General features: G+C 38.6%; 1 protein-coding gene across 3 annotated transcripts; it reads right to left on the bottom strand.

Annotated features, from left to right (window-relative positions):
- Positions 1–1,321: 1,321 nt before the first annotated feature.
- On the bottom strand, positions 1,322–6,779 carry LOC311591783 (zinc finger protein 679-like). Of its 3 annotated transcripts, none has more exons than XM_084803423.1 (4): positions 6,668–6,779; positions 5,892–6,018; positions 5,312–5,386; positions 1,322–1,538 (listed from the first exon to the last, which is right to left on the bottom strand). In XM_084803423.1, exons 1-4 carry the CDS (start codon positions 6,680–6,682, stop codon positions 1,450–1,452), a joined length of 306 nt encoding a protein of 101 aa, XP_084659549.1. In that variant the 5' UTR covers positions 6,683–6,779; the 3' UTR covers positions 1,322–1,449. The 3 variants fall into 3 exon arrangements, with proteins under 3 accessions (XP_084659549.1, XP_084659548.1, XP_084659547.1); XM_084803422.1 differs by having other exon boundaries at positions 5,312–5,389; XM_084803421.1 differs by having other exon boundaries at positions 5,312–5,407.
- Positions 6,780–18,513: the final 11,734 nt, after the last annotated feature.

The raw sequence follows: 18,513 nt of genomic DNA on the forward strand, positions 1-18,513 counted from the left end.
TGAGTACTATGTAAATGATTTCGCACACTTATTATTATATTTATATGATTTGTCTCAACTGTGGGTTGTTTGATGACTTTGGAGAGATGAATACTGGGTAAAGGTTTTCCCACACTCATTACAGTTGTAATGTTTTCCTTGAGTATGGCTTCTTTGATGAATTTTAAGGTTTGAGGACATTGTAAATGATTTCTCACACTTATTACATTTATATGGTTTCCCTCCAGTATGAATTCTTTGATGAACTTTGAGATGTGAGTACTGGGTAAAAGATTTCCCACACTACTTACACTTGTAAGGATAATCTCCAGTATGGATTCTTTGATGATGTTTGAGAGTTGAAGATTGAGTAAAGGATTTCCCACACTCATTACATTTGTAAGGATAATCTCCAGTATGGATTCTTTGATGACGTCGGAGAGCTGAAGACTGAGTAAAGGATTTCCCACACTCATTACATTTGTAAGGTTTATCTCCAGTATGGATTCTTTGATGACCTTGGAGAGCTGAAGAGTGAGTAAAGGATTTCCCACACACATTACATTTGTAAAGTTTATCTCCAGTATGGATTCTTTGATGACTTTGGAGAGTTGAAGAGTGAGTAAAGGATTTCCCACACTCATTACATTTGTAAGGTTTATCTCCAGTATGGATTCTTTGATGACTTTGGAGAGTTGATGACTGAGTAAAGGATTTCCCACACTCATTACACTTGTAAGGTTTATCTCCAGTATGGATTCTTTGATGAACTTGTAGATTTGAGTACGTGGAAAAGTATTTCCCACACTCATTACATATGTAAATTTTATCTCTGGAGTGGATTCTGTAGTGTACATGAAGACTTGAGGAGTTGGTAAAGGATTTCGCACACTCAATACATTTGTGAGGATGTTCTTGAGAATGAATACTTTGTTGATCCTGGAGAAAAGAGAATGAGGTAAATGATTCCCAACATTCATTATATTTGTGACTTTTTTGTCCAGTATTAAGTTTGTGGTGAGCTTGATGTTTTGAGGACTGTGTAAATGATGTCTTCCTCTTAGTGTATTTATAAGTGTTATCTCCACAGTGGATTCTTTGATGAACTTGAAATTTTGAGGACTTGGTAAGTGATTTTCCACACAGATTACATTTATAAAATTTGTATCCCATATCTATTTTGTGTTGACCTTTAGGTTCACTACTTAATATTTCCCTATTTCTGTGCAGAATAGAATTGTACTTCAAAACTTGTTGTGAACCTTTTACCTGTGGTGCATCCAATTGTGAAATCATGAGTGGTAAAGACTGAGTGCTCTCCGAGGAAGCCAGAGCTTCTTGATCTTTTGTTTCAAAAATGACACACATGTATTTTTCAAACTGATCATTTCCACAATGACATGTTTTATGAACTTCACTGTCACATGAATATTCCCAGAACTTCTTTCTATTCATCTCTGAAAGGCCATTTCAACCAAATAATCTTGGTATTTCTTTCAGGAAAGAATCTTGTGTGCACTCCTGTGGGAATTGCTTCTTGGTATGGTAAGAAGACAAAACTGAAACAAATGAAATGAAATCACTATATGATATTTCAGATGCATATTAATGTAATATAGATATGTAATATATAAAATGACATCAAATTGGGGGTCATAGCAAATTGGTACATCATAGAATTGCAGCAATTTTTCTAAGAAAACAAATGTCCTGATCATAATGGATGTTAAAAGATATCACATGAAACCATCGTATATTTTGTAATATATATTAGTATCTTCATTAAGTATTCATTGGAACAAGAAGAACACTATGATGGGCAAACCTGGGCCTGGGGGTTCTGCTCGATCTATGGCACTAACTAAGGACAACATGTGCAGTCATCATCAAACCCCTACCCAGACCTAGCCTAGGGACAAAATATTCTCCACTGTTAAGTGGAGATTGTGGACTGACTTTAACACAAACTCTGGTGCCCCTTATTTGTCCATGTCCCCTAGATTGGGTGCCCCGATGGCACTCAGAGGAAGAATAGTAGACTACCAAGAAGAAACTTGATAACGTAGCATCATTTTCAAAGGGAGGAGGTCCCCATCAGTCACAGTCATGGGGAAAGGGAATGTGGTAAAAGAGGGTTGGAGGGAGGAATGGGAGGAAGCACGGGATGGGATAGCAATTGAGATGTAATATGAATGATTTTATTTTTTAGTAAAAAGCAAAAAATGCAAAAAAGTATTAATTGGAACAAATAATGTCAAACAAAATTGTTGTAACTATCACACATGAATAGAAACCTACTCTTCACTGTGACATTCAATTAACAATATAAACACCAATCGTTATCCTAAACACACTGACAAATTAATGACAGAAATGAGCAACTACAGCATTATTTCAGTTTTTCATCTGAATGCAAGATTTATCAATGATTTTAAAATCAAAGAGAATATTAATAAGAACACAAGAGAAAACATGATAAAAATGTAAGTGTATCATGTAAAATCCATGCCCAGTACATGAATATAAAGGGTTTCAAAATTTTCACAAACATTAAGGAATATTTACTAAGACTAGTAAGTTTCTTAGAAACCAAAGAATTCTTAACAAGTTAAACATGTTTATGTCCCTAAAATCAAATTTGAATCCACAGTAGTAGATATATATATATCTTTATTTTAAATTAAAATATGAAATTCCAGACCTGACATTTGAACAGTCAAACATAACTTAAATAAATTTCTATTGAAGTGAAAATACATTACATTTCCCATCGCTTCTTTCTCTCCAGCATCACTCAGGGAACATTCTATGGTCCCTACACTCATTATCAAGTTAAAAACATGTTTTACTCTAGAATTTGCTTCTATCTCTTCATGTTTGGGTTGTGTTCGTGTGTGTGTGTGTGTGTGTGTGTGTGTGTGTGTGTGTGTGTGTGTGTACTTACAAGTACATAAAAAGTCCTCTGTATGTGTTCTTCTTTTTTATCATTGTATATTGTTTCACATATGAATACTATTCATTCAAGAATCCATATTGCAGATGAAATGTAATATAATGGGAGAAATGGGGAACAGTTTCTCAACTGGAAGTGAACAAAAGATAAATATAAAAGAAGAAATATTTTTTACAAATATTTACAAGGTAGCACTCAAAGATGTTGCTACAAGTCATGCATGTTGTGTGAGTAGCAGGGATGGAGAGAGAGTCGATCAAGTGAGTTGCCAAGTTTTGGACTCTGAAACAGCATTGCCTGTATTTCTTGGATAAGAGGAGGCCTCCTAGGAGCTATGAACACATCAACCAAGCCCCATATGGCTGATATCCAGGTTCAACAGGCACACTGTCCCTGGTTTAGTCACCCAGTAGCTTCCAGCCTACCCAAACCTGGGTTACAGAAACACATGGCTGCAACTATTGACTTCTGCAAAAATAATTTCTGGGAAACAGGGACATGTTTTGATCCTCTGGCCTGCAGTTCTACTTTTCTAATTGTTAATATCTGCTGGACAATATGAGTAGCCCGACTATCATTCCAAAACGGATGCCTCTAGCAGGCATAGAGTCTGAGAATCAGGAGCTCAGTGAGTGCACAGCACGCAGTTGGCTGCTCAGTTGAGCCTACCCGAAAATGTCAGCAATGTCTCATGTTCCCTATAGAAACAACAGTATCCAAGTTGCAAGAAGAAACAGTTCTATGCTCTGACCTTCTGAATACTCCTGGAATTCTGAGAAAATGACCAGCCTATTTTTCACAGTACTAATAGCCATTTTGAAGAGAACTGAGAGATCTGAGAACCACACATGTCAGACCCTTATCCCAATCACCTGACTGTAGGTCCAACTGGGACACAGCCTGATGTGAAATGATACAGGCTATTGGAGGAGATCCAGATCCCAGCATACGACCAATGGCTCTTCCTGCATGCTCTAGAAGCCCAGAGAAATCCAGGAATAAGCAGTCAAAGCAAGGAACAGCCAGATGGCTAAAGGGCAGCAAAACCTATGGCAATATGGCACCAACACATTCCAACTACCCTAATAAAACATGCCCTGGACATACAAACACAACTGAAACTCAGGAAAATGTTCTTAAATCTATTTTTATGAATATGACAGAGTCAATTCAAAAAGTTATACTTAAACTCATATAAGAAATATAGGAAAATATGATAAAACAGGAGAAGGACATTAATAAAATGGCTCAAGACCTGAAAAGGAAAATAGACTAAATAAAGTAAACACAAACTGATGAAAAAACTGGAGTTGGGAAACTTAACAAGAATCAGAAAATCCAGAGGTAAGCATCACCAACAATATATGAGTGATGGAGGAAATAATCTCAGGCACAGAAGACACAATTGAAGAAATAGACACATATATCAAATAAAATATTAAATTTAAAAAAGTTCCTTACACAAAACATCCAACAAATCAAGGACACAATGAAAAGACAAAACCTAATATAAGTATGATAGAAATAGACAGAAGATGACAAGCTCCAAGACCAGAAAATATTTTTAACAAAATTGAAAAACAAATTTTCTCCAACCTAAACAGAGAGATACATTTTAACATACAAAAGGCTTACAACGCAAAAAAAATATAATCGAACACAAAAGAAATTCCTCTTGACATATATTAGTCATATCCTGCCTTGAGAAGGAGAAAGAGGTACAAATTGTCAACTAAGCTGAGAAACCATTTGTAGTACTAGATATATGGAGAGAGGAAAATAAGGAAATTATATATATATATATATATCATTGGATATAATAATCATATGTTATGCCAAATCTTTGGGAGAATTTATTAGCACAAACGCAATTTCATGTTTAAATCCATTTTAGCTTCTGTTCTTTTCTTCTCTCTCTCTCTCTCTCTCTCTCTCTCTCTCTCTCTCTCTCATATATATATATGAGAGAGAGAGATCATGACATTGAGTTAATGAGGAAAGACCTGGTAGTTTGGCTGATGTGAATGAGAGAAAGACTAAGTGCAAAATATACGATATAAAATCCTTTTAAGGGAATAAGTAATGGAAACCTCCAAATAATTTATCATTCCTGTACAACAAAAATATTTTCAGTAATTAGACACAAATCAATCTACTTGTTTGTCAAATGTCTATAATATAATGTATATGATCAGCACTATTAAGGTAAAGAAGTTAAATATCACATAAGATCCATGCTGTACTATACATTTTGTACTTTGTTCTAAAAGAAATTCTTAGGCCTACTTTCTGCTGAATCTGTTTGCTAAATACTCTTCAGGTCTAGATTGCTCCTTGGATTAGAGTCATCACATGCTGTGTCATTTTATTTCACCTTACCTGATTCTTTTTCTTTAATCTTCTCTTTATCATCAATCCAGGGTATTTTGGTTTGTCCAAGACATGTTAATACCTCTGCTTTTGAAACAGAAATGCCTGTGAATTCAAAAAGAAATACAGACACACCATTCTATGTAGCTGTGTACTAGCACAGGATTGTACCAAATAGGGAAGAAAGTATATATGAATGACTTACTAGTTCTCAATTCCTTCCAAGACGTTTTAGACTCTTCATAAGTCAATAGATTTTCAAATTCTGTATTTAATTTTCTTAATTAAACTTAAGTAAAATAATAGTAAAAGCATAACGTTGGGATTCAAAATGGATTCACATATAAATGCTACTGGCTACCAGCACAAAAGTTATGAAACATTTAATTATTATTCTGTTAAATGTAAAAACAAGGTAAAGGGATGTAAGAAGTTATCTATATAAAAGACAGTAATCAATACCTATAAAAACTTATGAGATAAACTAAGTGATAAACTCAGCAGTGGAAGTAAAGTCAAAATATTAGCTAGTAGAAGCTTTAGATATCCCTAAGGCAAAGTAGCAAGCATGGAATAAAAATATTCTCACCAATAGAAACCAGGTTATTGGAGTTCTCCAGCATGACATTTCTGTACAAAGCCCTCTGAGCAGAGTCCAGACATTCCCACTCTTCCTTGGAAAAGTTTATAGCCACATCCTTGAAAGTCAGTAGACCCTGAAAATAAAATTAGCAGTATCCCCTCATGGCCATTGTAAAAATTCTATGTTTGACACAAGGAAAGATTGGTTAACTAAAGAATTTCTTCTGTTATAAAAAAAACTAATATGCATTTTAAAACTAAATTATATTCTGAGAAAAAGCCTTTTCTGACTTCTCTGCAATGAGGCAATAGTCTAGCAGCACTGAACTTTTGTGTGGGGACCTTTTTGAGAGAGCAAATGACATGAACGCCACACCATGAGGGATGCTATTAAAGTTGCAATCAATAGGAAGGATGAGAACAACCAAAAGAGGCCCTCAGATGAAATATTCATATTATATTGGCTTCTATTCACCGTTAAATAATGACCCTTTCAATCTCTGCAAATATAGAGTGCCTATATTTATCTTTGATATGAAAAAATTTATAATTTTTACAGATTACATTTTTATTTTGTAGAAGTTGTCCTTTAAAAAAAAGACTTGCAAATAAGCTGCCTTAAGGAAACAGGTGACAAAAGTTTTAAAGAGATAATAATGAGAATCAAATGAGAAAAGTACTTCTGAAAATTAGAGTCAGCATCGTGAAGGTTCAGAAGTTCTGATAATGAAGCATTTTTGTACAGACAATCAACTTGTCCCACACACACACACATTCATTTACCTGTGCAGAAGACATCTCTTCTTTCCACTTCAGAATGGAATGACCCAGGAAATTTTACATTGAAATTTCACCTTCTAGATTCCACTCTCTGTTTAAATGCTGCAGATTTTCCGTGTCCTGGTGAAATGGAAGAGTGTAAATCAGGAATCAAAACTGACCAACATCTCTGCTTCTTGCCAGTGAAGTGATGCAGAAACCATGACCTCCTACAGCTGAAAAACCTAAAGATTTTCCTTTCCTGAATTTAGGTGTTCTGTTTTCCCAGCATATTATGTTTTTCTCTACAAACCCAATTGAGTTGCTGCAGTAACCTGCTATATACCTCACAGAGGCAGATTGGAATTTTAAAGGAAGGATAAACACAGCAGTCAGTTAAAATTCTCTTCACCATTTCCTCTCTTTTTCTTTGTCAGAGATAGCTCATTAAAACAAAATTGGCACGTATGTTTTCAATCATGGCCAGAATCTGTGAAGTAACCCCCACCTGAAAGCATTTCTTGTCCTGGGTAAGCAATGTAGTTGCCTAGATCCAAGATGAAAGAAGCCAATCACTGCCTAATTCACTATTGTCTCCACTGACATATTACTTTTGGCTTCCATGTCCCCGTCTAAAAATACCATGATTTTGTTGCTTTGAAGAAAGCCCCATGGTTATATTATCTCACAATTTCCCTTTTATACTGACATTACTTTTTTGTTTCATCAGCAAAACACTAACTGCTGATACCTATATAAGTTACCTCTGCACCATTTCTATTACATTTGGCTGTTACTGAAGGCAGCTTGTCTTTATGCTCTTGTAATATGTTCCTTCTTGATACTTTTATGCTAAACTGAGGTTTCAAATACAATTATATCATAGGCAACTTTACAAACCAAAATTGTATCATTCAATTTCTAAAAAGAAAATGCTGCATAACACAGGGAGAATCATTTTGATGTATTGCAAATTTTACCCTTACTCTTTCTTATTAGTCTCCAATGGAACAACTAATAAGAACTCCAATAGTGCTTCAATGTTTGTTGGGAAGTTTTCTTACATTTCCTCTTTTTCTCTTTCATTCTGGCCATAAAATTACACAAAAAGGCAATATTCCATGGATGTAAGGATTCATAAATTTCAGAAATTTAAGATGTAGGTCTAACCCACAGAAAGTTTTGAAACTGTATTATATATGGTTAAATTAATACCACCTACATAGAAATTTGCCTTGTCTTAGGAAAAAACATACTGCATCTAAGATTATCTAGACTTATTGAACAATAAAGGCAATTAGAAATATACTGTAAAACAGTCTTGCAGTTATAGAATAATATAATATATTATTTCTTATGGATATAAGATTTGTTAGAGAGTGAAAAATAAAATCATTGGTTTAGTATTTGGGTAGCATCTTTGTATGCAGTTGCCTCCAATATACTCACCATTGAGGCTGAGTGTGGTGACACATTCTTTAATTCTGGCTCTTGGGAGGCAGAAGAAGGAAGATGTCCATGATTTTGAGACAAGACAAATCTAGAAAGCAAGCTCCAGGCTGTTGATGTACCTTTTAGTCTTCCCACCTTAGTTAACACAGTGAATTATTAAGCCACTAGTTTTCTTTAACCAGCTAGTTCCCAAAGGACAACACAGATAGTTTAGTTTCTTTCAATCTGCAAGCGGTAGGCTGGGCAGAATCTGAGCAACTCTAATCTTAATAACCTTAAAATAAAAACATAAACCAATAATTTGCGAGTGTCATGGCTCCTGGGTGGATTATTTTCCCTCAGGCTCTTTTTTGCCACCATCCTCCTCATGCTTATCACCCAGAAATCCCTCTCTTCCATTTTCTGTCCTTCTGCCCAGTTTATGGGCCAAACAGCATTTTACTGGCAGCTATAATACCCACTCAAGGGATTCTTCTACACCAGGATAAATAGAAAGATTCTGTAACAAAACAAATACCACACACACACATACACACACACACACACACACACACACACACACACACACACACACACACTACTCCTAATTTCATGAATATATTTTGGACACAGCAGGCATTATGTTCTCCAATAACTGAAAAGAATTATGAATTTTCTCCATTGCTAAGAGCCAGGGAGAAGGACTGTAGCTCCTCTGGATGAAACGATTCATCTCCACTTTGGATCTCCTTGTGTTTTTTTTAATTTATTCAGATTACAACTCAATTTTTATCCCATCACTTTTATATTCCCATTCCTCCCTCCTTCCCGTTTTCACCCTATTCCCCTCCTATAGGTCTAAGATTGAAGGCGACCTCCTTCCTCACTATATGGTCATAGGCTATCAAGTCTCATCTTGGTAGCCTGATCATTCTTTCTTTGAGTGTTTTCACGCCTCCCCACCATGGGGATGTGGTCAAATATGGAACAGCAGAGTTCATATCAGAGTCAGTCCCCACTTTCTACATAACTGTGGAGCATGTCTTGTCCATAGGGTAGATCAGAGTAGGGGCTTGATGTTTACTACTTGTTTTGTCCTTAGTAAAGCAATAGTTTGAGCAGACCCCTGCCCCTGGGCCCTGATCCACTCATTGCGATGTTCTTCTTGTAGGTTTCTAAGACACACTGGGTCTTTCTATTTCCCCTTCTCCTATATATCTCTTACCTTAAGTCTCAGAAGGATGTTGTCACATCTATCCCAATCTATTTGTCAGTGAAGTCTTCTGTCAGACATGACTTTTGGGGTACTGCCCAATTTTCAGTGAGCATATACCATGTGAGTCTTCTGCTTCTGTGTTAACTCATTATGACCATTTCTAGTCCCATCCATTTGTCCACAAATTTCAGGATTTCATTGTTTATAATAGCTGAGTAGTATTCCATAGTGTAAATGTACCACAGTTTCTTTATCTGTTCTTCAACTGAGAGATGTTTAGACATTTTCCAGGGTCTGGCTATTAAGAGTAAGGCTGTTATGAACTTGGTTGACCATATATCCTTGTTGTTTGATGAACCATTTTCTGGGAATATGCCAATGAGTTGAACAGCTGGGTCTTGAGGAATGCGTATGTCTCTTTGTGTCTCTTTCTGTTCTTGATGCTGCCTCCATCTAGTTCTCTGTTTCCCCATTACTCTTTCTTCTCTCTCTCTGTCTTTGTCTTTGCTCTCTCTCATCTACCTTCCCAACCCACAGAAACATGAGACAACACTACCTAATGTTTTAGCAGTTTGCTCTGTGGTGTTATAATATGTAGTCTGGACTGGCTAAGACAGATACTAAACCAACATGGCCTGAACATTTACTTTATTATATGAGTTCAGGCACTCTGTGAAGACCTCCTGTGTGATTAGACTAGTGTAGAACCAAAAGGGATTCCCCTGCTGTGTCCTCCATCTCTGTGAAAATCACTGGCTCATAAACTCCGAGTGCTGTGAAGGAGGAGGTATCCCAATGAACTGAAACTTAGGTCCCTAATTCAAAGCCCCATGTGTGTAATTGAATTTCAAATCCCCTACAGGAGCTAGGAAAATTATTAGTGGAGTTTTAGGGATGAGCTGAGCACTCATGCACCTGCCAAATCTTGTTACTATCAAATGTGGATTTACTGAAGCTAAGGTGTTCCACAGACGACCTATCAGCTGGCTCCCCAGGTCGTTACTCCAATTAAGCACCCTGGACCCATAAAGGCTGTGAAATGCTGAGGCTAGCACAGGACCAGCTGTGCCTTTCCTATGCCGCGAATGCACATTAGGATATAGTGAGTGTCCAGCCCTGGCCTATGCTTTTACTGCACCATAGGTTGAAATGAGTGTCCAGATCTGGCCTTTATCTGTAGAATGACTCTCTAAAGCACTCTATCAATAAAACAGTGAGTAAAGAAGTGGGAAAGGAGACATGGAAACTGCTCACCTGCTAATTGTTTCCCAGACGCTGAGCAAGATAAGGCTTTCACACTAGGTGCAGCAGAAGCAGAGCCAGGCCTACCAGTAGTTACCAAAGAGACATAAATGTACTGGTTAATGAATAATGGCAACATAAGACAGCTGTAGACATTCTGCCTTGACACAAAGATCCTATGGAGCTGCCCTAGTCTCCTGGGCAAAAGGACAAGGTCTATCTATACCTGTCCCTGACTACTGGGAACAGGAATCCAGATTCTGTTAGGCAGAATCTGAAATAGCATGTTGGAAGGGAACTGGGAAAGTTGGACTGGAACTCTCTATGTAGTCCATGTGGGCTAAGCCTGATGGCTCACAAACACCAATAATGGTGCCCTCTTCTGGCCTTCAGGCATTTGTGCAGCAGAATAATGATGGTTTCTGCCTGCTCCCTCACAAGCCTCCCAGGCCATCACTAATACCATTATCTTTTGCTCTGTTCAGAAGAACATACTCATCACCCCCACTCTTCCTCTTAGCAGGAAATCCACAGGCAGTTGGGGAAGTAGGCACAGGGACTCAGGAGTTTGATTTTATTGGGGAATGCTTGTCCCAGCTGGCTGCTACTATTCTAAGAAAGTCCCACTCTTGGAGCCTCCCAGTAACTGACCATCTCCAGGACAAACCTCCTCCACAGCTGTTATGTAGCCATAAAATTTTTAAGTTCAGAAATAAAGGAGTCCCTTACTCATACCCAGTCACCAGAACAGCTAGGACTATCCTTTCTTTTCTGAAAATTCTCCAGAACCTTCCTCAGGATGTGAATATAAGCCCAAACACTTGAGGAAATTGCCTTTGACTTCATTTTATATACAATAAGTCAAGGACTTCCAGCTTCATCACCCTAGCTGGTCTTTGCCCAGACCTTGTGCACCTGTTTCTTCTGTCTAAAAAATATCTTAGGAATTACCATGGGGATGTTAAATAAACCATCTCTTTAGTGTATGTGGTTAAATCAAAATACACAAATAAATACATCTAAACATCACTAATGGAAGGGATAGGCCTTTACTGTAAGTAAATTTTCCATCCCTCCCTTTCTCTCTCTATTTTGGTTTATCGAGATTGGGTTTCTCTTTTTAGTGCTAACTGTCCTTGAACTCACTCTGTAGACTCGTCTGTCCTCAAGCTCATAAAGGTCTGCTTGTATCTGCCTCACAAGTGCTGGGATTAAAGACATATTTCAACACTGACCAACACAGGGAGGGGTTAAGGTGGGAATAAGGATGGGATAGGGTGGGGAGAAAGTGGACACCAGGAAGATATAGGGTAGGGATAGGGGGTATAGTAGGAGGGTAGTAGGTGGGGAGTAGGAGGGTATAAGGTGGGGATTGGGTAGAGAAAAGGCGGGCAGAGGGAAGGGATAAGGTGGGGAGAGGGCAGAGAGAAGATGGGGAGAAGGCAGGCACAGGGAGGGTATAGGGCAGAGAGAAGGCGGGGAGAGGGCAGGCACAATGAGGGGTTAGGGGGGATTGGGGGGTATAGGAGAAGGAGGGGAGTAGGTGGGGAGAAGGAGGGTATAAGGCAGGCATAGGATGGAGAAAAGGGGAGCAGGGGGAGGGTATAGTGCAGGGAGAGGGCAGAGAGAAGGTGGGCAGAGGGAGGGGTATGAAGTGGAGAAGGCGGGGCGAAGGTGAGAAGAAGCCATTCACTGGGAGGGGTTAAGGTGGGGATAGGGCAGAGAAAAGGCGGGCAGAGGGAGAGGATAGGCTGGGTAGAGGGGGGGAATAGGGCGGGGAGAAGGCAGAGAGAAGGAGGTTATAGGGCGGTCAGATGGCAGGGAGAAGGAATGTATAGGGCAGGGACAAGACAGGAATAGATCACAGAGAAGGCGGGGATAGGGCAGGCAGAGGGAGGGGAGAAGGAAGGGAGAAGGTGGGGACAAGGTCAGGATATGGCAGAGAAAAGGAGGGCAGAGAGAGGTGATATTGTGGGCAGATGGAGGAAATAGGACAGGCAGAAGGAGGGGATAGGGCAGAGAAAGGGTAGGCAGAGGGAGGGAATAGTGCGGGGAGAAGGTGGAGAGAAGGAAGGTATAGAGCAGACAGAGGGTGTGGAGAAGGAATGTATAGGGCTGGGATAGGGCGGAGATAGTGTGCAGAGAAGATTGGGATGGAGCGGGCAGAGGGCAGGGATAGGGCAGAGAGAAGGAGGCTATAAGGTGGGAATAGGGTGGAGAGAAGGAGGGGAGAGTAGGCACAGGGAGGGGAGAGGGCAGGGATAGGGGTATAGGAGGAGTGGGGTATGTGGGGAGAAGGAGGGTATAAGGCAGGGATAGGGCCTATCATGCCAGACTGCCTTTCTAAGACAAGCTAGCTGACTAAGGACAGGTGGCACAAACTCACTTAATCCCAGCACCCTGTAGTCAGATGCCAAAGGGGTCTCTGACTTTAAGGGAAGCCTGCTCTAAATGTGAATTCCAAGGCTAGCCAGGATTATACAGTGAAATTCTGCCTCAGTCCATCCCCACCCCTCAATATGACAAGTTCACAGCCTTACACAATACACACAAGCCTCAGGCAAGCTACACTTTGACCCCAGGAGCGTTCTGCCAAAGCACAGCTCTGGTTCCTAAGGTTCCTGTCCACCAAACAATGGCTGACCCAACAGCTTGTTTCAGAAATCCCAGTGAATACTTGCCGTCACCTCTCCTCATTGTAAATCATGGCACGAGAGCTGTAAAACTAGTTACCAAGAACCCAAGAGTCCTTGAAACTGAGGCCTATCTGGGAGGTGCAATACTAATAAATGCTGTCTGCTGCTACTGCAATCAATGTTGATGGATGGGACACGTGGATTACAATAGCTGCCAAATACCAGGCTTGTGTTGGTTAAAATGTAGAGAAATAGCCTCCAATCTGAGAATGGAGAGCTGTTGGCTTTTATAGCTGAAGCAATAGGCATCTAGTTCCTAGGCCCAGGAGGTGAGAATTTCTAGGTCTGCCAGTCTAGCCTGTAGGCCATAGGCATTTGGGCCCAGAGTGCATCTTCTTGCTACCCATAATTTCTAATTGAGTAGAAGGATCAAGGCAGCTCGTGAGGAATGGGACTCAGGCCACTGTTTCTTGCAGCATCTTCAACTAGCATCCAAGTCTAGAGCTGTGGTCTCAACATAACAGAGATGAGGAGAAAAATGACAGTTAGTAAAAACACCTGCATTTCCCATGGTGTATTTGAGTAAGAGATGGGCTCTGTCTTTAGAGATTATGAACTAGAAATATGACACTTAGGGGGTCACTGAGCTCTGATCCATGATGGACCAGAGACTCGTCTTGGGACACTGGCTTTTTTGGACCTGTTTCTAGCCATTGATGGTGTCTCTGGGCCTATTTGTCTCTGGTTATTACACTTATCCAGAAACCATTATGAATATGTCTGTCCCAGTCTGGCAGATTGTGAAACCATGTGAGGATGACTGGGTTTGACTAGTACCCTTGCTACACGACTGCAGGTCACAGAGTTCTGTGTAGATTGAAAGCATATTAGGTATATCCAGATGAAATAACTAATGTATGAAGGAGCCAGAAAATTACAAGAACAATGTGTTGTTCTGACCACAGCTATGGGTGTGTGGTGGAAAGGTGTCTAGCTCATGACCAGCTGAGGTTACCAGAGGGTGATCATGTCATGCATAAGAGGTAGACTGCCTTAGAATTCCAAGGTGAGTGTTAACACTGGGAGATGAATCCTTCCATGCAGAGAAGCTCCATTCCTTCCCTCTTAGAGATAGAGAAAAGTTCAGAATGCTTTTCAGTTTGGGACTCTATAGTGTCTGACATGACCCAAAAGTATTCATGACGACAACATGTTCTGTGGACAACATGCTCTGTGTGTACCTATGTGTGCTTTTGAGCAGAGGTACCTCTGTGTGTGTTTGTGTGTGTGTTGTTTGCTTGTTTTTACAGGATCATGCTATGCAATCACAATATTTTAGAATGGGACATGGAAACCAAAAGTAATATCTCAGTGGAGACAATGGTGAAGCAGAAATTGATTTGTGTGTTTTTTCTTGGCTCCTAGCAACTAGATTGCTTACCCAGGATAAGAAATACTTTCAGGTGGAGATTGCCTTCCACATTCTGGCAACGATTACAAATACAGGTGTCAATGAACTATCTTAGGCAAAAGAAAATAGAAAATAGAGAAATCATTTAACAGACAGTTGTGTTCTTCATTTAAAATGCCAATTTGACTCTGTTAGGTATATAGCAAGTCACTGCAGCCAAACTAGTGTGTCTGTAGAGAAATAAATAATCTGCTTGGAAGATAGAGCACCTAAATTCAAGAAAGGATCCTTTTTGTTTTTTCTGACTGTAAGAGTTTATGGTTTTTAGGCCAAGTGTGGTGACACATGCCTTTAATCCCAGCACTTGGGAGGCAGAGGCCGGCGGATCGCTGAGAGTTCGAGGCCAGCCTGGTCTACAAAGCGAGTCCAGGACAGCCAAAGCTACACAGAGAGACCCTGTCTCAAAAAAAGAGTTTATGGTTTTTGCATCTCACTGGCAAAAGTCAGGAAGGGTGGCTACTTCTCAGTCCTGCTTTCCACTCTTCAAGTTTACTATGGAAAGCGAAAATCTGCTGCCTTTAAATACAGAGTGGCTTCTGGAGGTGAATTTTTCATGTAAACGTTCATGAGACATTCTATTCAGAAGGGGAAAGGAGAGATAGATTCTCAGGTAAAAATATATGTGTGGTATGGGACAGGTTGATTATTCTTACAGAAATACTTCATTGTCAGATCTTCCAAATTCTCACTATGCTGACTCAAACTTTTGAATCTATTTTTCAATTGAATCTTCTTATTAATTCAGTACAAGTTACGCCAGCTCTGAGCTTAATCCAGTTTTATTTCCAATCTCCTTCAATATTTTTTCAGGATAATTTTTATAAATGAAAACATAATTTGAAAGAAATAAAAAATCTGATATCAAAAAAGAGTGTACCTACACAATTTCTATTGAGAAGGAATTGGGCCATTATTTGCCTGTGAAAAAAGGCCAATATTTCATCAGTCTTTCATTTGAGGAGGTATTGCAGTAGTTCTCACCCTTCTTAACTAATGCTGCAAACTTTTAATAACATTATAAACGTTGTGGTGACCCCCCAACTATGAATTCATTTCATTGCTAGTTTTTAATTGTAATTTTGTTACTGCTATGAATCCTAATGTAAATATCCATCCTTTCTTTTGGCTTAGGTGGTGACCATTTGATGATTCTGAGGATCATACCATTTGATCCTCAAAAGGATGGTAAACCACAGGTTGAGACACACTGGTCTATTGTATCTTTGCTAAGAACATGAATTTTAAATTTATCAAAAACTAATACATATTTTTTATTGTAAGCAGAACATTTTTTTAGTTAACTAATCTTTCTTTGTGTCATATATAGAAATTAGGCAATGCACATAAGGAGATGTGTTCATCTTTAATTTCAGCGCCTACTGACATTCAAGGATGTGGTTATAAACTTCTCTGGAGAGGAGTGGGACTGTCTGGACTCTGCTCAACAGTCTTTCAACAGCGAATCATGTTGGAGAATTACAACAACCTGGTTTCTGTAGGTGAGAATATTTTTATTCCATAATTTTTACTTCATCTTACAAGACAATCATTAGGAAGAGATTATCTATGGAGCAGAGGAATCACTGAGTATAGTAAGACCTGAGTGTATATGTTTTGTGGGAAAACTCACTGCCATTTGCATCCATTGTGTGAAGATGGGATTAAGTCTTTAAGAGGTCAAATCTTTCTCTGCTCCATATGGTTATATTAATATAGTATTTGAAACATTTTATAGCATCATATTCTCCTTTATAGGAGTTTGATCTAAAATATTGCTCTTCTAAAGAATCTGTAGCTACCAAGATTAGCCAAATATTCCTCATCCGTAGTTAGACATAATATTTCTGCCTCTTAACAATGCTAAGTGTGATTCTATGTAATTGGGACACAATGGATGTTTACTCTAGGGGTTTTATTTACAAAATGTAAATGAAAGTTACCTCTAAAATGTTATCTTGATGTCTATATGTAGAACTACTGAGTTATTGTAGTATAGGTCATTTAAATATGTTGAGTATATTATGAATGGATTATTAATGAGCTATTCATCAAAATTATAAATTTAACAAGTTTTCTTTACTTTAAATTACACTTTTGTGAACCAGTTAAATAAATCTTGTAAGGTTTATATATAATTTCAAGCATATCAATATAAAAATGTGATTCAAACAGATGACCTATTATTGCTATATGTGTACAAATGTTAGCTATTCTGTAAGAAAATTAAAACTCAAATGATCTAAATTCATATGAGATATTTGTTCTACCCAGGTACAGATAAAAATTGCTCCTAAAACATAGTCATATGTGATGAAATGTTGATTTGCAAAGCATAATCATTGCCTCAGAAGGTAGCCTGTATCTGGCACTACTCCCATGATATGGTAGTTAATGATACAAGCCGGAGGCTATAGATATACTGTTTACTGATTCATGGAGGATTTCTTTGCCCCTGAGAATTTTAACGTTAGTTTGCAAAACTCAGTTATTCACATGTAACCTCAAGACGATGGATTTTCCACTAGGTACCAATTTTCAACAAAGTTTTAAGCCCTTGCTTAGAGTAGGCATTTGTTGATGAAGCAGGTGTTTTACTGAACTCTGGAAGATGTCCTAATTCATTTATCTGTCTTCTACATAATGTGAGATTAACTGCATCTTCATCAGGAAGGAAGATTGATTGAATTGTTGGTCCCTCTTGAGCCTGAATTAGAGATGTCAGCAGAAGTTTTTTCAGCAATTTTCAGGTTAGGATGCTACAACTTCAGGAACTGCCTCTGTTTATAATCTGTGGACTTGGCATCTCTTCTGAATAAAAATGTAGTTCTATTCATCTTTATATATGTACAGTCCCTGAATATTGATATGTTGACAACTCCACAAGAAATGTATCCCAGGTCCTTGGAAATGGAATCCTATACAAACTTCAACCAGCAGACCATTCCACCCTCTGAAGGTTTTAGAACATCATCTGGTTAAACTTGACAAAGGTACTGAATTACAAATCGGTAGACTTATGCTAGGCAGCTAACTTGTGTGTTTGGCACAACACAGGGTCATATGTATACCTTGTTTAAGAACAACTAACCTTTCCAGGTGACACACTACCCTGATACAAAATTGTCCTGCTGATGCACACAGAGTGTTTCTATGGTTTTAATATCAGGGCTTGCATTGAGGCAAATCCGGTTATAATAGCACAAGATCTTTATTCCTTCTCGCTTTGAATGCTATGTGCATTTTAGGAATAGTGACTATGATATAGCTGTTCAAGGCTTTATGGAGTAGTTAAATTTGACCTAATGTTTACTGAAAAAACAGTAATCCAGTACCAGTTGTTCTCATGGTAAATAAGAGTGTGAAGAAGTAGGGGACCAGAAGTCTGCATATGAAAAGTAGGAAACATGAGGGAAACTTCCCAGGGTTCCATTCTTTTCCTCCTATGTAACAGATCTTATTTTCATGAAGCCCCATTCAGTGGTGAATTATGCTTGCTATGCTATATGAATGAAGCATTAATAATTCTCTATGTATTGTCTGTGAGATGTGTGGTTGTGCTGGCCCCACTAGACATGTGTTTCAGTACACAGAAGTGTGAGTCTTGTACAATTCTCGATCCAAAATAATTCCACTGTGTCAAGTTGAGAGAACTTTCTCAGGTCATAATTGCCTAAGATATTAATTTCTCATATGGAATCTTGTGGAAGACAGTTGACTGGGTTTTTTAATAAGCAGAGAGCCCAGTGAGGAGATATGTTTTTTAAAGTAACTTTGATTTACTCTTTCAACTCTATCTATTTTAGGATGAAGAAATAGCCATTTTTCCACAGTACAAATGCTGAATAGTACATATGTTTGTTTTCTTTTTATCACT

The sequence above is a fragment of the Acomys minous genome, assembly GCF_964271855.1.
Source record: "Acomys minous genome assembly, contig: scaffold_52, whole genome shotgun sequence".
Classification (NCBI taxonomy): Eukaryota; Metazoa; Chordata; class Mammalia; order Rodentia; family Muridae; genus Acomys; species Acomys minous.